The 12,198-nt window shown below is 37.8% G+C and overlaps 1 protein-coding gene across 13 annotated transcripts in view; it reads right to left on the reverse strand.

The window, feature by feature from the left end:
* Positions 1 to 470: 470 nt before the first annotated feature.
* The window catches only part of MYCBP2 (MYC binding protein 2), a 265,407-nt gene continuing 253,679 nt past the window's right edge, over positions 471 to 12,198 (reverse strand). For all 13 annotated transcript variants that reach the window (XM_082601985.1, XM_082601982.1, XM_082601988.1 and 10 more), the window contains 9 exons: positions 11,680 to 11,808; positions 11,184 to 11,316; positions 9,796 to 9,899; positions 8,814 to 9,002; positions 7,661 to 7,768; positions 6,129 to 6,338; positions 4,016 to 4,123; positions 3,216 to 3,381; positions 471 to 1,305 (listed from right to left, as the gene is read on the reverse strand). In XM_082601985.1, coding sequence (XP_082458111.1) covers positions 1,190 to 1,305; positions 3,216 to 3,381; positions 4,016 to 4,123; positions 6,129 to 6,338; positions 7,661 to 7,768; positions 8,814 to 9,002; positions 9,796 to 9,899; positions 11,184 to 11,316; positions 11,680 to 11,808 — 1,263 coding nt within the window. In that variant the 3' untranslated portion in view covers positions 471 to 1,189. The remainder of the gene's footprint in view (positions 1,306 to 3,215; positions 3,382 to 4,015; positions 4,124 to 6,128; positions 6,339 to 7,660; positions 7,769 to 8,813; positions 9,003 to 9,795; positions 9,900 to 11,183; positions 11,317 to 11,679; positions 11,809 to 12,198) is intronic.

Below are 12,198 nucleotides of genomic sequence, written 5' to 3' on the forward strand. Positions count from 1 at the left end.
CAGTAGGAAGTTAGAACAAAACTGATCAGAACTTTTGATCAGTCTGTCTCATGAAATAAATATAATCTGATTTATGACTCATCGTAAGTCAACAATGCATCAATTTCATGAGTTAACTGTAAAAAACATCTACTAAAACACACAGTCTATAATAGATAAAGAAAAGACTAGTGATTCTGTTGATTGTTATATACGTTGAAAAAGGTGCTGGTTAATAAGGTGGAGGTTGCTGAATTTCCTAAATATTTTCTTCTATCTTTCGCATATGTCTGTTTATGAATATCTATCTATCTATCTCTCCAGTGTTAAGATTCCAACATTGTACTTCATTACTACTCTTATTTTCCCCAACAAACAGTTTTGAAGGTTATGATTGTGCTATGTTAGTAAATTTCTTTCCAAGGAAAATTGGATGGAGTTTTAGACCTTAGGTATTTAAATTCTGTTTCTCAAGCCAACACCTTACACACTTGTTAGACTTTATCACTGTATAAAAATGTACAGTGGTTTATTGACATGTACATTCCAATATGTTTACAGCTGCAAGATAATGAGGCACACTCAGTATTGCACTTCATTAAAATTTCAGGCTCAAACTTAACCTAGAAGTTTAAATGAAACTGCATTTGTAATTTAGTAATTCTTATACAGGACAAACATTGATATCTTTATATACAGTGTGATACTTATTACATTTATATGCCGTCCTAACACATTTTTTTTTTTAAATAACAGTCTAGGAAATAAACCAGAATATTCCTCTTTTTATCCCCACCCGTGATGCAATTGTACAGGATTACAAAAAGGCAGTATACAATAAACAATGATACTTTTTCTCTTTTGCTTGAAAGCCAGCATCATTCTTAGTCCATGGGCATGGCAATTCTTTGTTATCAATTATCTATAAATGTCCAATGCTTCACAGGCCAGTGACGATAATGGCCACATGCAAACACCTCACAAGTTTGATGTCCTGGTTCAAAAGAAGATAAACTGAAATAATAGGGAAACTTTCCATAGCAAGAATTATGTACATGGTATTTGGCATCCTTCTTGCACTGTGAATGGTTCATTTTGATGGATGTATAAATGGTCCCGTCCTTATCCTGAGCAGAGTTTAAACTTCACCACATCCACTTGGGGGGATGAAGGCAACTTTTCTCTCTGTAGACAAAGGAATCTGAGTGTTCTAAAAAGTGTGAGCATTTCTGCACACTCCACAACCCAGGGCAAACTCTTCTCCAGTGGGTGGATGCACAACATGGAGAGGACATTCAGTTCCTTCTAATTGTTTGCCTTTGGGACCTGTATACATTTTGAAGGAGGCAAAAAAATATAATTAAAACACACACACACATACAAACCTAATGAAAATATTAATCACCCATAAGTTACTTAGAGAAATAATGTGACTGTGGTTATGCAAATATAAAATTAAATGTAAAATTAAAAAATTATTTTCTTCTAACCACAAAAATAAAAACATTCACTATAAAAAATTCAACATAACACATACATGCAACAGAAAGGGATAGGGTCCCTATCCCAGTCCAGAAGGATTATCTCCTTCAACTTCTTAATCTGGACTCTTGTCCTCATCCATACAACACTGCCCCCTTTTCGTTCCTTTCATTCGCTGACCTCCAGCTCACTACCCTCCTCCTGCTCGTCGTGGCTCACGCCTCTATTCTGGCCATTTTCCTAAACACTATAGCCTCACGTTATTCTCATCTTGCTTCTTTAAAGCTCCTTGAAAAGCCCTAAAGTACTTCTACTGTAAAGGAAGTAGAGGAAGAATAGTATAACAAATTTTACTTGAGATGAGCAAATAGAAAAGAGTAGACGTACTTAAAAAAAACCCTATGTATCTTAGTATCCTTGTTTTTGAACAGATAATATACTTCACATGGTTTAAGAATCAAAATTAAAAAAAAATTACATACAAAAAGAAGTCACCTTTCCCCCATTTTTATCCCATTTTTTCCTGTTTTCCCCAATAGTTAATCAGTTTTATTAGTTTCTTGTCAATCTCCCCAGTGTTTTTTTTAAATGCATATGAGTATATATTCTCATTTCCCCCTTTCTTACAAAAGGCGGCATACTATACACACTGTTCAGTAACTTGGTTTTTCATTTAACAGTATCTGCTATAGATCTTTCCATATTAGTACACAGAAACTCCATCCTCAGTCACCTTCCTTTTTTAATAGTGTGTAGTATTGAGTGTTTAACCAACCTCTTACTGGATCCTTGCATTGTTTACAAGCTTGTGTTATTATAAACAATGATGCAATGAATAACCTTCCTATCTGCTCTTTTTTATTTTTCTCACATATGTGGGTATAACCCCAGAAGTGGGATTGCTAAAGGGCAGGTATATTGGCAGTTTTGAGAGGCACCGCAGGGTTCTGCCATTTGCACTCTGATAAGCAATGGATGGGACCGCATGTTTCCCAGCTTTAACAACGTTGTACACTGCAGTGTATGTGCTCTTGCATGTATTTCCACTCGTTTCAGATCTGTCTCTTCTTGGTCACATTTACCTCTCCTTCCACTCTTGTCACTTCTGTTAAGCCTGGTATTCCACCCCTCTGTGATCACCAGCCTCCTGACCTCTTCCAATTTTCTGTCTCTTTTTGGTTTCATATTCACTTTTTCTCAGCCTGACCTCCATAGACAATCATCTCTCCTGTATTCTCAGTGGCTTCTTTAATTCCCTTGGCTTTCTGATGCTCACTATGCTGCCCATTCCCAGCCATTCTAGATCAAATCACTTGTCCATTTTATGGTGCTGGTTCCAGGCTTCTTAAAAAATATCACAGCTGCTCACAATAAAGGCAGATGTGTGACCAAAAAAAAAAAAAAAAAAATCACAAAATCCTTTTAAATGGTTCTATTATCAATTTATAATTTCAAACTTCTCATGGCCCTTTAGTGCTGAACAGCAGTCCTTCTAGTAATCCTTAGCTGACTTCCTTCTCAGTCCCCACACAATTGCTTCTTACAGCTTTGAGCCCCTTATTCATGATGGTCATCTTACTTTTTACTCCACTCAGAAAGTCAGAAGCTTACAAGGGCCGAGGAATTCCCTTTGTTTCTTTAGGATAGTTTGAACTGGGTTTCTGCCACTTGAAACAAAGTGTTCTCATATGATCATTAAATAAAATGAGATACCATATACATTATAACCATATTTATAAATATTAAAAGCATACCTGCAGGACAGTGTGGTAGTTCTTCCTTAGGAATGCTAGTCATTCTCTGAAAATCATCATGACAAGCATTACAAAAATGTGTTGTTCCAAAACAGAAAAAGACTGCCACTGAACAGCAGTAGCGACATTTATATTCCAAAAAGTCTGTGCCATGTTTCGGACACATCTACAGCAAAAGAAAATAAATACAAGATTATGACGAGTCTATTTCAACTATACTTAAGAAAACCATACACATAACTCAGTGATTCATATTTTTAGAGTACACACAGCTCGAAAAACTGATGATACACACATTAAAATATTGAATAAATGTGTGGCTTGGCCTGAAAGGTTTGGACGAAGCCCCAAGTTTAAATCCCAGCTCCATAATAACCAATATTATTTAATAAGCTAGCCATTTAATTTCCTTGTGAATGTTTCTTGGTCAGCCAAATTGAAAAATTAATAGTATGTCTTCTATCTCTCAATCTCATAGATGTATTGTTAAGATTTCACTGAAGATGGGAAAACCTAAAAGAGTGACTGCAGGTTTAAGAAAATGAAATAAGTAAATTTATTACTTGTTGAAATATGGTGATTATCTTATGGGAGACAAAATTATAAAATGCAAATACCGTCCAAAAGAAATAATATATACAAAATGATCTGGAAAATTATACACTGCCCTACAAACATCAGAAAGCACTGGGGGAAAAAATGTACTATACTATCCCCATCATATTCATTATATTATTATTTCAAAAACACTGAAGTTTAACATTTCTAAACTGTCCTTTCTAATAAAATGTTCTGCCCACCTGAGCCCTGGACACATCAGAACAGGCACCGCAAATGAGCTCTCTGGGATCATAATCATCTCCCTGTCCAGCCTCAGCATCGCAGCGAGCTTCGCCACCGAAATATGCCTAAGGAGGGAATGTATTCAGATCACAGCAAGAAACAGAAAACTCTGCCATGGGAGGTTCAGTGTGGGTGCAATGGAAGTGAGATCGAGAGGCCTCAGGAAATACTATTGTCTATTGACATTCCCTTGTAATGCCCAGTGGATACCCATATTGCTGCCTGGAAGAAATAGATCAGGGTATGAAATAAAGCTACTTCAGTTCTGGAATGGATTCATACTTACAGTAGAAAGTTCAAACATTGTACTGTCAAAGCAAAATAACAAAAGAATGTATAATATTCCAAATAAATATCAAGAATAGGATATTAAGTAGTAAAGAGAAGCCATGATTTTCCAGGGCAAAGTTTGACTAGTTTTTCTCTTTTTGAAATATGAAATAACATATTCCCTTCTACTACTCTAAAAAAATGCCTAAAATAAATATTAGTGTAAAATTATAATCCTGAGGCTAATGGGAAAGAAAAAAATCAATTTTGATCATATAAAAATGTTTAAAAAGTAAAGGCAAATTTGGATATTCTGTTCAGGACATTGCTCATACTTACAGAGCTGCACTACATGTAGGGACTCAACAGTATCTAATACAGATACTTGAATATATGAAGTTATCATCATGGGTAATTCCTCTCTATTTGCTCTGGGCACAAAATAAATAAATTAGTGTCTAATAAGTGCCAAGTACTAGAGATAGAGAACTTAAGAAACATAGTCTTCGTCCTCATGGAACTTATCAAGGGGGACAGAGAGACACGTGAACCAGTCACTGTTAACGCAGAATAATGAGCGCTTAGACGGACGTATGCGAGATGTCCAAATGGCGTGGCGGTGGTGGGGAGGTCGGGGCATGCTGCAGAGGAGGCGAAACCGGAGCCGAATCCAGAAGTGTGATTGCACAGATCTGGCCGTGCCTACAAGCGTGTGCATGGGTGGCAAGCGAGAGTAAGATGCAGAGTAGGAGGCAGAGAAGAGCATTCCACGGACAGAAGAGCCCGGGCGACAGCGTGGAGGTGTGGGTGAGTGAGCCGACACAGCCCAGTCTGGGGCACTGCAAGTTGTTCGGTGTTCCGTTGCACGGGGCACAAGTGGTGGCATGCTGGGAGATGAGACTAGAGAGGTGGAGGGGCCACAGGATTAGAAGCTGAACAGTGACACGATCAGATCTGGGATCTAGAAATGTTCATCTGCTAGTGAAATTGTAAGTGTAAGTGTGAAGCATGGAACGGAGAGCTTAGGGGCTCCACACAAGGAGCCCAGTAAGAAGGCTACTAACAGTTACCAAAGAAAATGATGAGGGTTGCTAAAGATATAATAATAGAAAGAAAAAAGAACTCAAGAGAGATTTGGAGGCAGAAATGACTTTGTTCATTTGTTAATACAGACTGGAGACTGAGAGAGTCAGAAGTATCTGTGAGAAATCTAAATGTCTGGTAGACAGTTGGGTATCTGTATCCAAATCTGAAAAATTTTGGAGGGTCAGAACAATACAGGTGGTGGGCAAAGGCATGGGTATACAGGTCACCAAAGGTGAGGAAGTATGATCAGGCAAGAATGGGGGCTGGGGAAACAAATATGTAAGGAGTAGATGAATAAAGAGGAACTCTGTGAGGGGGTTAAAGACAAGTGACCAGAAAGGAAGGAAGATACCAAAGAGAGTCTTGTCCTGGGAGCCAAGGAGGTAAGAATTTTAAGAAGGGAATGGTCAAAAGAGTTAAGCAAAAGAAGTTTATTCCAGAGCCAACTGGATTTGGAAAACAAGAGGGGATTGCTGATGGGAAATAGCTTGTGTAGAGAAACACCTCATGTTTGTTTTGGAAATAGTCTGTATATGTTTTAAAAAAGCGCCCCAAAACAAATTAAGAAAATAAATTCTACTTGAAGCACAGCAACAAACTTTCTCATTTTTAACTTTAGACTTAAAACGTCAGAATAATTAGACATCACTATACTATTCAACTTCTTAATCACACAGGTAATCTTAATAATTCGTAGTATGATTAACAGCGTACCTTTCTGCATTTGTAGCAGACATAATATGCGTATCTATTCATGGCATAGCCAGCGGGGTCATTATAAAATCTCACACCAGGGGTTGTGATAGCTTCGCTCTTATGCAGACCTTCATATTCCAACCTCATTAGGGCTTTTCTTCTGACATCCTCATAGAGCTCTTTTATAGGATCAAGCAGGTCTTTTAACACGATATGATTTATTTTGTTCTGAAATTTTGAAATATGAACATTCTTTATTTAACAGAATCACTTCATTTATTAATTCAACAAACACTTAGTATTCACCTAAGTGCCAAGCACCGTGCTAGGACAGGAGATAACCAAACATTTCCTAAATAAAATGCCATTTAAAAATAATCCTGTAAGGTCCTCACAAGCCTATAGTTTCCCAAGAGCAGGGAAAGTGGCGGCAAGTGGGGCACAGAACACGAAAATTCCATTTGATGAGCTTCATATTCCTGAGCATGAAATGTATCTCCTGCTGCCGTAGCTGTTCTGGGAATAAAAGGTTACCCTGCTGCCACAAATACCCCTCTGTGTGTGTTTTGGTTCCTTGGGGGTGGGGCAGAATGTTAGATAAGAGAAATGAACAAGTAGTATTTTCTATATCCCTTTCATCTATCATTTCCTGAATGTGACTTTTCTTTGTGGCAACAAAAGAGAAGGGAGAGAAAATCCTATCATCTTTTTGAATATTGCTCCGTCTAAGCAATGACTGTGCTAAGTCCATGTTATACCCTAAACACCAGTCTGGCAGTACATTCTTTTTTTTTTTTTTTTGCTGTACGCGGGCCTCTCACCGCCGCGGCCTCTCCCGTTGCGGAGCACAGGCTCCGGACACACAGGCTCCGCGGCCATGGCTCGCGGGCCCAGCCGCTCCGCGGCATGCGGGATCCTCCGGGATCGGGGCACGAACCCGTGTCCCCTGCATCGGCAGGCGGACTCCCAACCACTGCGCCATTCTTAAACAAAAGTTTTTTGTTAAACATTATTAGCTTGCCAAAATAACCTGCTACTTTGGTTACTATCTTTGCAGAGACGTGTCAAAATGTCAAGAATTTTCTCCTTATTTTACCTGAGCTCTAAAGAATCTGTCCTAATGGCACTTTAAAAAGTTCCGGTTTCACTCTTTCACGGCAGGTATCAGTACCTACAAGCACCACAGGCTCATTCTTCTTTTTGGTAGTCACCCACTGACAAGTCACATGGCCTGAACTCTCAGGGGGTCTGAAAGCAATGATGCGTGCCCTTCAATGCATGATGATATCTAAATGAATTTTCTGATGCAATAGTTTAATTTAATCAGCTTTTAATGGACAATTAATGCCTTGAAATGTAGTATAATAGATAGAAAGATCTTATTCTCAGGTACTACCTGGGTGAAGAGAGCAGAAACTGATGGGGGCTGGTGGTACAAAGCAGACTAAGAAGGACACTGAGAGATGCTGCCATGTTTATTTTGAAAGATGAAAGATGAAGACAAAGATGAAAATTAATAGAAAGCAGGTAATTTCTGATTCTTTCCATACCTTGCAAATGGGACAAGATATAAATCCAAAGGTTATCCTTGGACCAAGCCATCTGTTTTCCAAAACTCGTCGACAGCACTGTAAGTGGAATATGTGACTACAATCCAGCTTAAATAAAGAAAAGAGAAGGATATAAGCAAATGTAATAACAATAAACACGAGTAACTGGCAGATTAGTCAATGTAAGGTGCTACTTAGGGCAGGTAAGAGAAAAATCTAGAAATTCAGTACACTGAAACTTCGGCACTTCTCTATTATTCATGCGACATTACGAACTATATCTTCAGCTTCTCCCAATTTTTACCATTCATGTATTAACGCCACCTTATAGAGAGTAAGCTTGGCTAGGGAGAACTGTGAAATTATTCAATTTTGTATCTCACAGGAAGAAGAGGAAACTACTGATTTAAAGATTTAAAATTTATTTTTGAGAATATTTATTGTCTTGGAATCACAAGAACTGGAAATATAAACAAACAACCAGTAAATGTTAAAAAAAACTTATTTAGCAAATTGTAACTTCTATAATATTACTAACATTATAGATATATGTATATATATTATATACAGAGGTATGTATCATCATGCATAGATCAATTACATAATGCTATAAAAGGCCATGCTGGATTCTGGAAATTAAGAAGAGAGAAGCTACTGGATAATCTAATTATTTTTTTTTCTCCCTTATGAGCATTTTATACATTCAATTGATTATACAGGCTCACACAAATCACAGATTAAAGCTCACTGCACAAAATGGAGACAGAACGTAAAGAGACAGCATTTACTCTGTAATAAACTGGTGGATATTAGTGGGATATTTTCTCCCAATGGTATAAGAAAGATTCAGTGGTATTTTTGTTTTTTGGTTTTTTTTTGCGTTACGTGGGCCTCTCACTGTTGTGGCCTCTCCCGTTGCGGAGCACAGGCTCCGGACACGCAGGCTCAGCGGCCATGGCTCACAGGCCTAGCCGCTCCGCGGCATGTGGGATCTTCCCGGACCGGGGCATGAACCCGTGTCCCCAGCATCGGCAGGCGGACTCTCAACCACTGCGCCACCAGGGAAGCCCAGTCGTTTGTTTATTTGACATGTATATTTATATTTCCTATTGAAAAATCTAGGCACACTTAACACGTTAAAAGCGGAGACAACCTGAATGGCAGGTGCTGCGGAGAGCGCTTCTGTGAAACAGATCATGCACATGTCGTCAGCGTCCTGCTTCAGGGTTGCGGCATTTTTATCACAGCCGTGTAGACAGGGCAGACAGCGCTCTTCGTTTTTAACACCTCCGCATGGATGGCCACAAGGATGTGTCTTGCTACAGGCTATCTTAGCATATTCCTGTTAAAGGTGAATTACAGCAGCACAGAAAATATCAAAAAAGGCACACATCCTGGTAATTACATCCATTATATTAATTTTCTAAGATACCTTCCCACGGGAAATAGATATAAGGCTAAGTAACCACAAAGTAAAGTTATTTTTATTCTTTGTTTGCATATAACTTAGGATTATTAACAAAGTCTAATGTGATTTAAAAAAATTTCACTCCACATAAAGGGAATGCTAATTAAAAAGTGAGCTGCAATTTTAATCTATTTGTTATCATGCATAGCCATGAAGCAAAAAAAATTCCTGACATATAATCATCCAATCACCACCTACCTCTCTCCAAAATGAAATGGGGATTAAAAAATATACAGGTATCCTTCACTATCTGGACACTATCCAAATTCTTGTTAACTAAATTGAGGAATCAAGAATATTTGGATAGCATGGAATGTGTACAGATGTTCATGCATAAACAACTTTAAGGAAACAAGTGAATAAAATGTGTAAGAAGAAAAGGAAAGGCAGCCCATAGATTTTTATCTGCTTCTAGCACAGAAGTAAATGTTAAATATATATGATGGTGGTAGCAGGGAAACATACAAAAGAGACTGATTTGGGTTTGAGAGCTTTAACTGATCCATTCTCCAGCTCTGATAAAGCATTTAACTCTTGACATGGGTAATACACTAATTTAGAAAACAAAAGTGATGCTGAGCTCAGAGTCCTATTTATATGAAGTGAAGGTGTCAGGAGGGAACACATGCTATTCCTTACATGATGGCCTAACTAACTATACACGCACCTGGCAATCTGCATCAGAACAAACACTGCCAACAGCAGACAGCTCTGTTCCACTCCTGGAACCACAGAAACGGCATGCTTCCGAGCTACTTGTGGTGGGTTTACCTAGGTTTAAGCAGAAAAGAAAAATCCTCCTTAAGTATAGGTTTTCTACATATTTTAATACAACTAACTGAAGAAAACAACTCAAGCAAGCAGGGATATGTATCAGTTACTATCACTGAGAAATCAGCCTGGCAGTTTTGCAGCTGAAGTGTTGTAAGCTGCCCTAATTATAAAGTAAATAATCACACACAAAAAAGGATAAGAGACTAAAGAGCTACCTGAAGCCAAATAAATTATTAACTGATTTATTTATACTTCTTCAGTACACAGAAACAGACTAGGCTTCTAGTTAAGACAGCAGGTCGAGCAGCTATGGTAAGCCCCCTCATTACAAAAGCACAATGCCAGACAAAAGATAACAACAAAAATTAAATAAAGATATATAGAAAAAAGGGAAATCATTAGGTACCTTTCCCAATGACAACATTACAAGGTATAGGAGAAAACCTATCAGCAGAGAATATGAAACGTGAATAACAGAAGAATCCCCACCCAGGGAACTAAAGATAATAGAAACATTTGAAAAGGAATTTAAATATGTTTGAAAAGTTAAAGGAGGAATGGAACCAATAAAACAAAGAACAAAAGGAAAAAGAACAAGATTTGAAAAACACAGACCAAGCTCATTTTAAAACACAGGTACAAAATTCTAAATATGATAAGTGAACTTAGCAATATTTACAGAAAATGTTTTTTAAAAAGGATAGTTTAGGTCATAAATACAATGATGGTTCAAACACTAGAACATTCATTAATGTAATATGGTATGGAGGGAAAATAGGAGAAAAAAAAATCAGCTGTGAGAAAAGAAAAGACCATGCTCTTGCAGCATGAAAAGTTATTCATATTTAAATTTGTCAGATTTACATCTAACACCAAAATCAGAAATTTGTGTCAGATAAACGGCAGACTACAGAGGTGCTGAAAATTGAGAATCTGTACGATTCAATGTACCTTTAAGCTGGGAATACACCAGACTTTAGAAAAAAAAATCAAAATGAAAAATGCATATTTTGGAGATAAAATGACTTGCCCAAGGTCACACAGCTAGTTCATGGCAAACCAACTTTCCTGACTTTTAATTTAATGTTCTACAATAGAACACTGAACACTGTCTAGTAAATATAAAAATACAGTGATCAATGATCTCATCATCACTTAATAGAAAACACTCAAAATTATTCACATTAAATAATTAAATTAAACTAACATCTAGTTTAATCGTAATCAGTAGGGATGGTTCAATCTATTTGTCAGGCACGGTTCACTCTTAAATCCTTTTACCTGTGTGTTCTCGGAATTCCACCATTGCCTTCATGGTTTTAGAATCTGCTAGTGCCATCAACCAGAACAATTTGGTTCTACCACAACCTTCATGAAGGTCAACCTTTATAGCTTCTTCTTCTTCTTTGAAGACCTATTGTATCATTAAATAAAAAGGGAAAATATAGCACTATGAAAGAAGTATACATTTTAATTATTCAATAATGAAAACAGCTTTTATTTATTAAGCACCCTAAGAAATTCCAGGTATCTCTAGTCTTGTCTTTAATCTTCACAACAGCCCCATTTTTATAAATGTGGAAACCAAGTCTCAGAGGTTAAACAACATGCTTGATTTACACAGCTGGTAAATGAGACAGCTGGGAACTCCACCAAGGTCTTTGATTCCAAGGTTCATTTTTCTCCCATTACACCAAGTCTCCTTCCCACATTATTTCTTACTGTATATACTTTATGTTACAGATACTATTCTGCATGTAAATGCAGAAATCTTCACCTGTCTTTGATGAGTTTTGGTTCGCCGATGAAGATGAAGGAATCTGTCACAGTCAGTACATAAGTTTCCACATACGTTGCACAAAATGATTGCTGCAGTTTCACCGTCATCATGGTTATCACACATAGGCTAGAACAGGACATTTCCATACATTACAAAAGATTAACAAGAAAGTCTTAAATACTCATACAAATTGAATGTGATTTATTTACAACAGGAACAGACTGTTACTCTGAACTTGAATAAGAATTTAGAATCTGAACATTAAACAGAATTATGGCAAGTGTACTTAACTATAAAAAGCCCTTGGGCTTCCCTGGTGGTGGCGCAGTGGTTAAGAATCCGCCTGCCAATGCAGGGAACATGGGTTCGAGCCCTGGTCTAGGGAGATCCCGCATGCCACAGAGCGGCTAAGCCCACGTGCCACACAACTACTGAAGCCCACACACCTAGAGCTCCGCAACAAGAGAAGCCACCGCAGTGAGAAGCCTGTGCACCGCAACGAAGACCCAACGCAGC

This window comes from Mesoplodon mirus (genome assembly GCF_964341445.2).
Source record: "Mesoplodon mirus genome assembly, chromosome: 17".
Lineage (NCBI taxonomy): Eukaryota > Metazoa > Chordata > Mammalia > Artiodactyla > Ziphiidae > Mesoplodon > Mesoplodon mirus.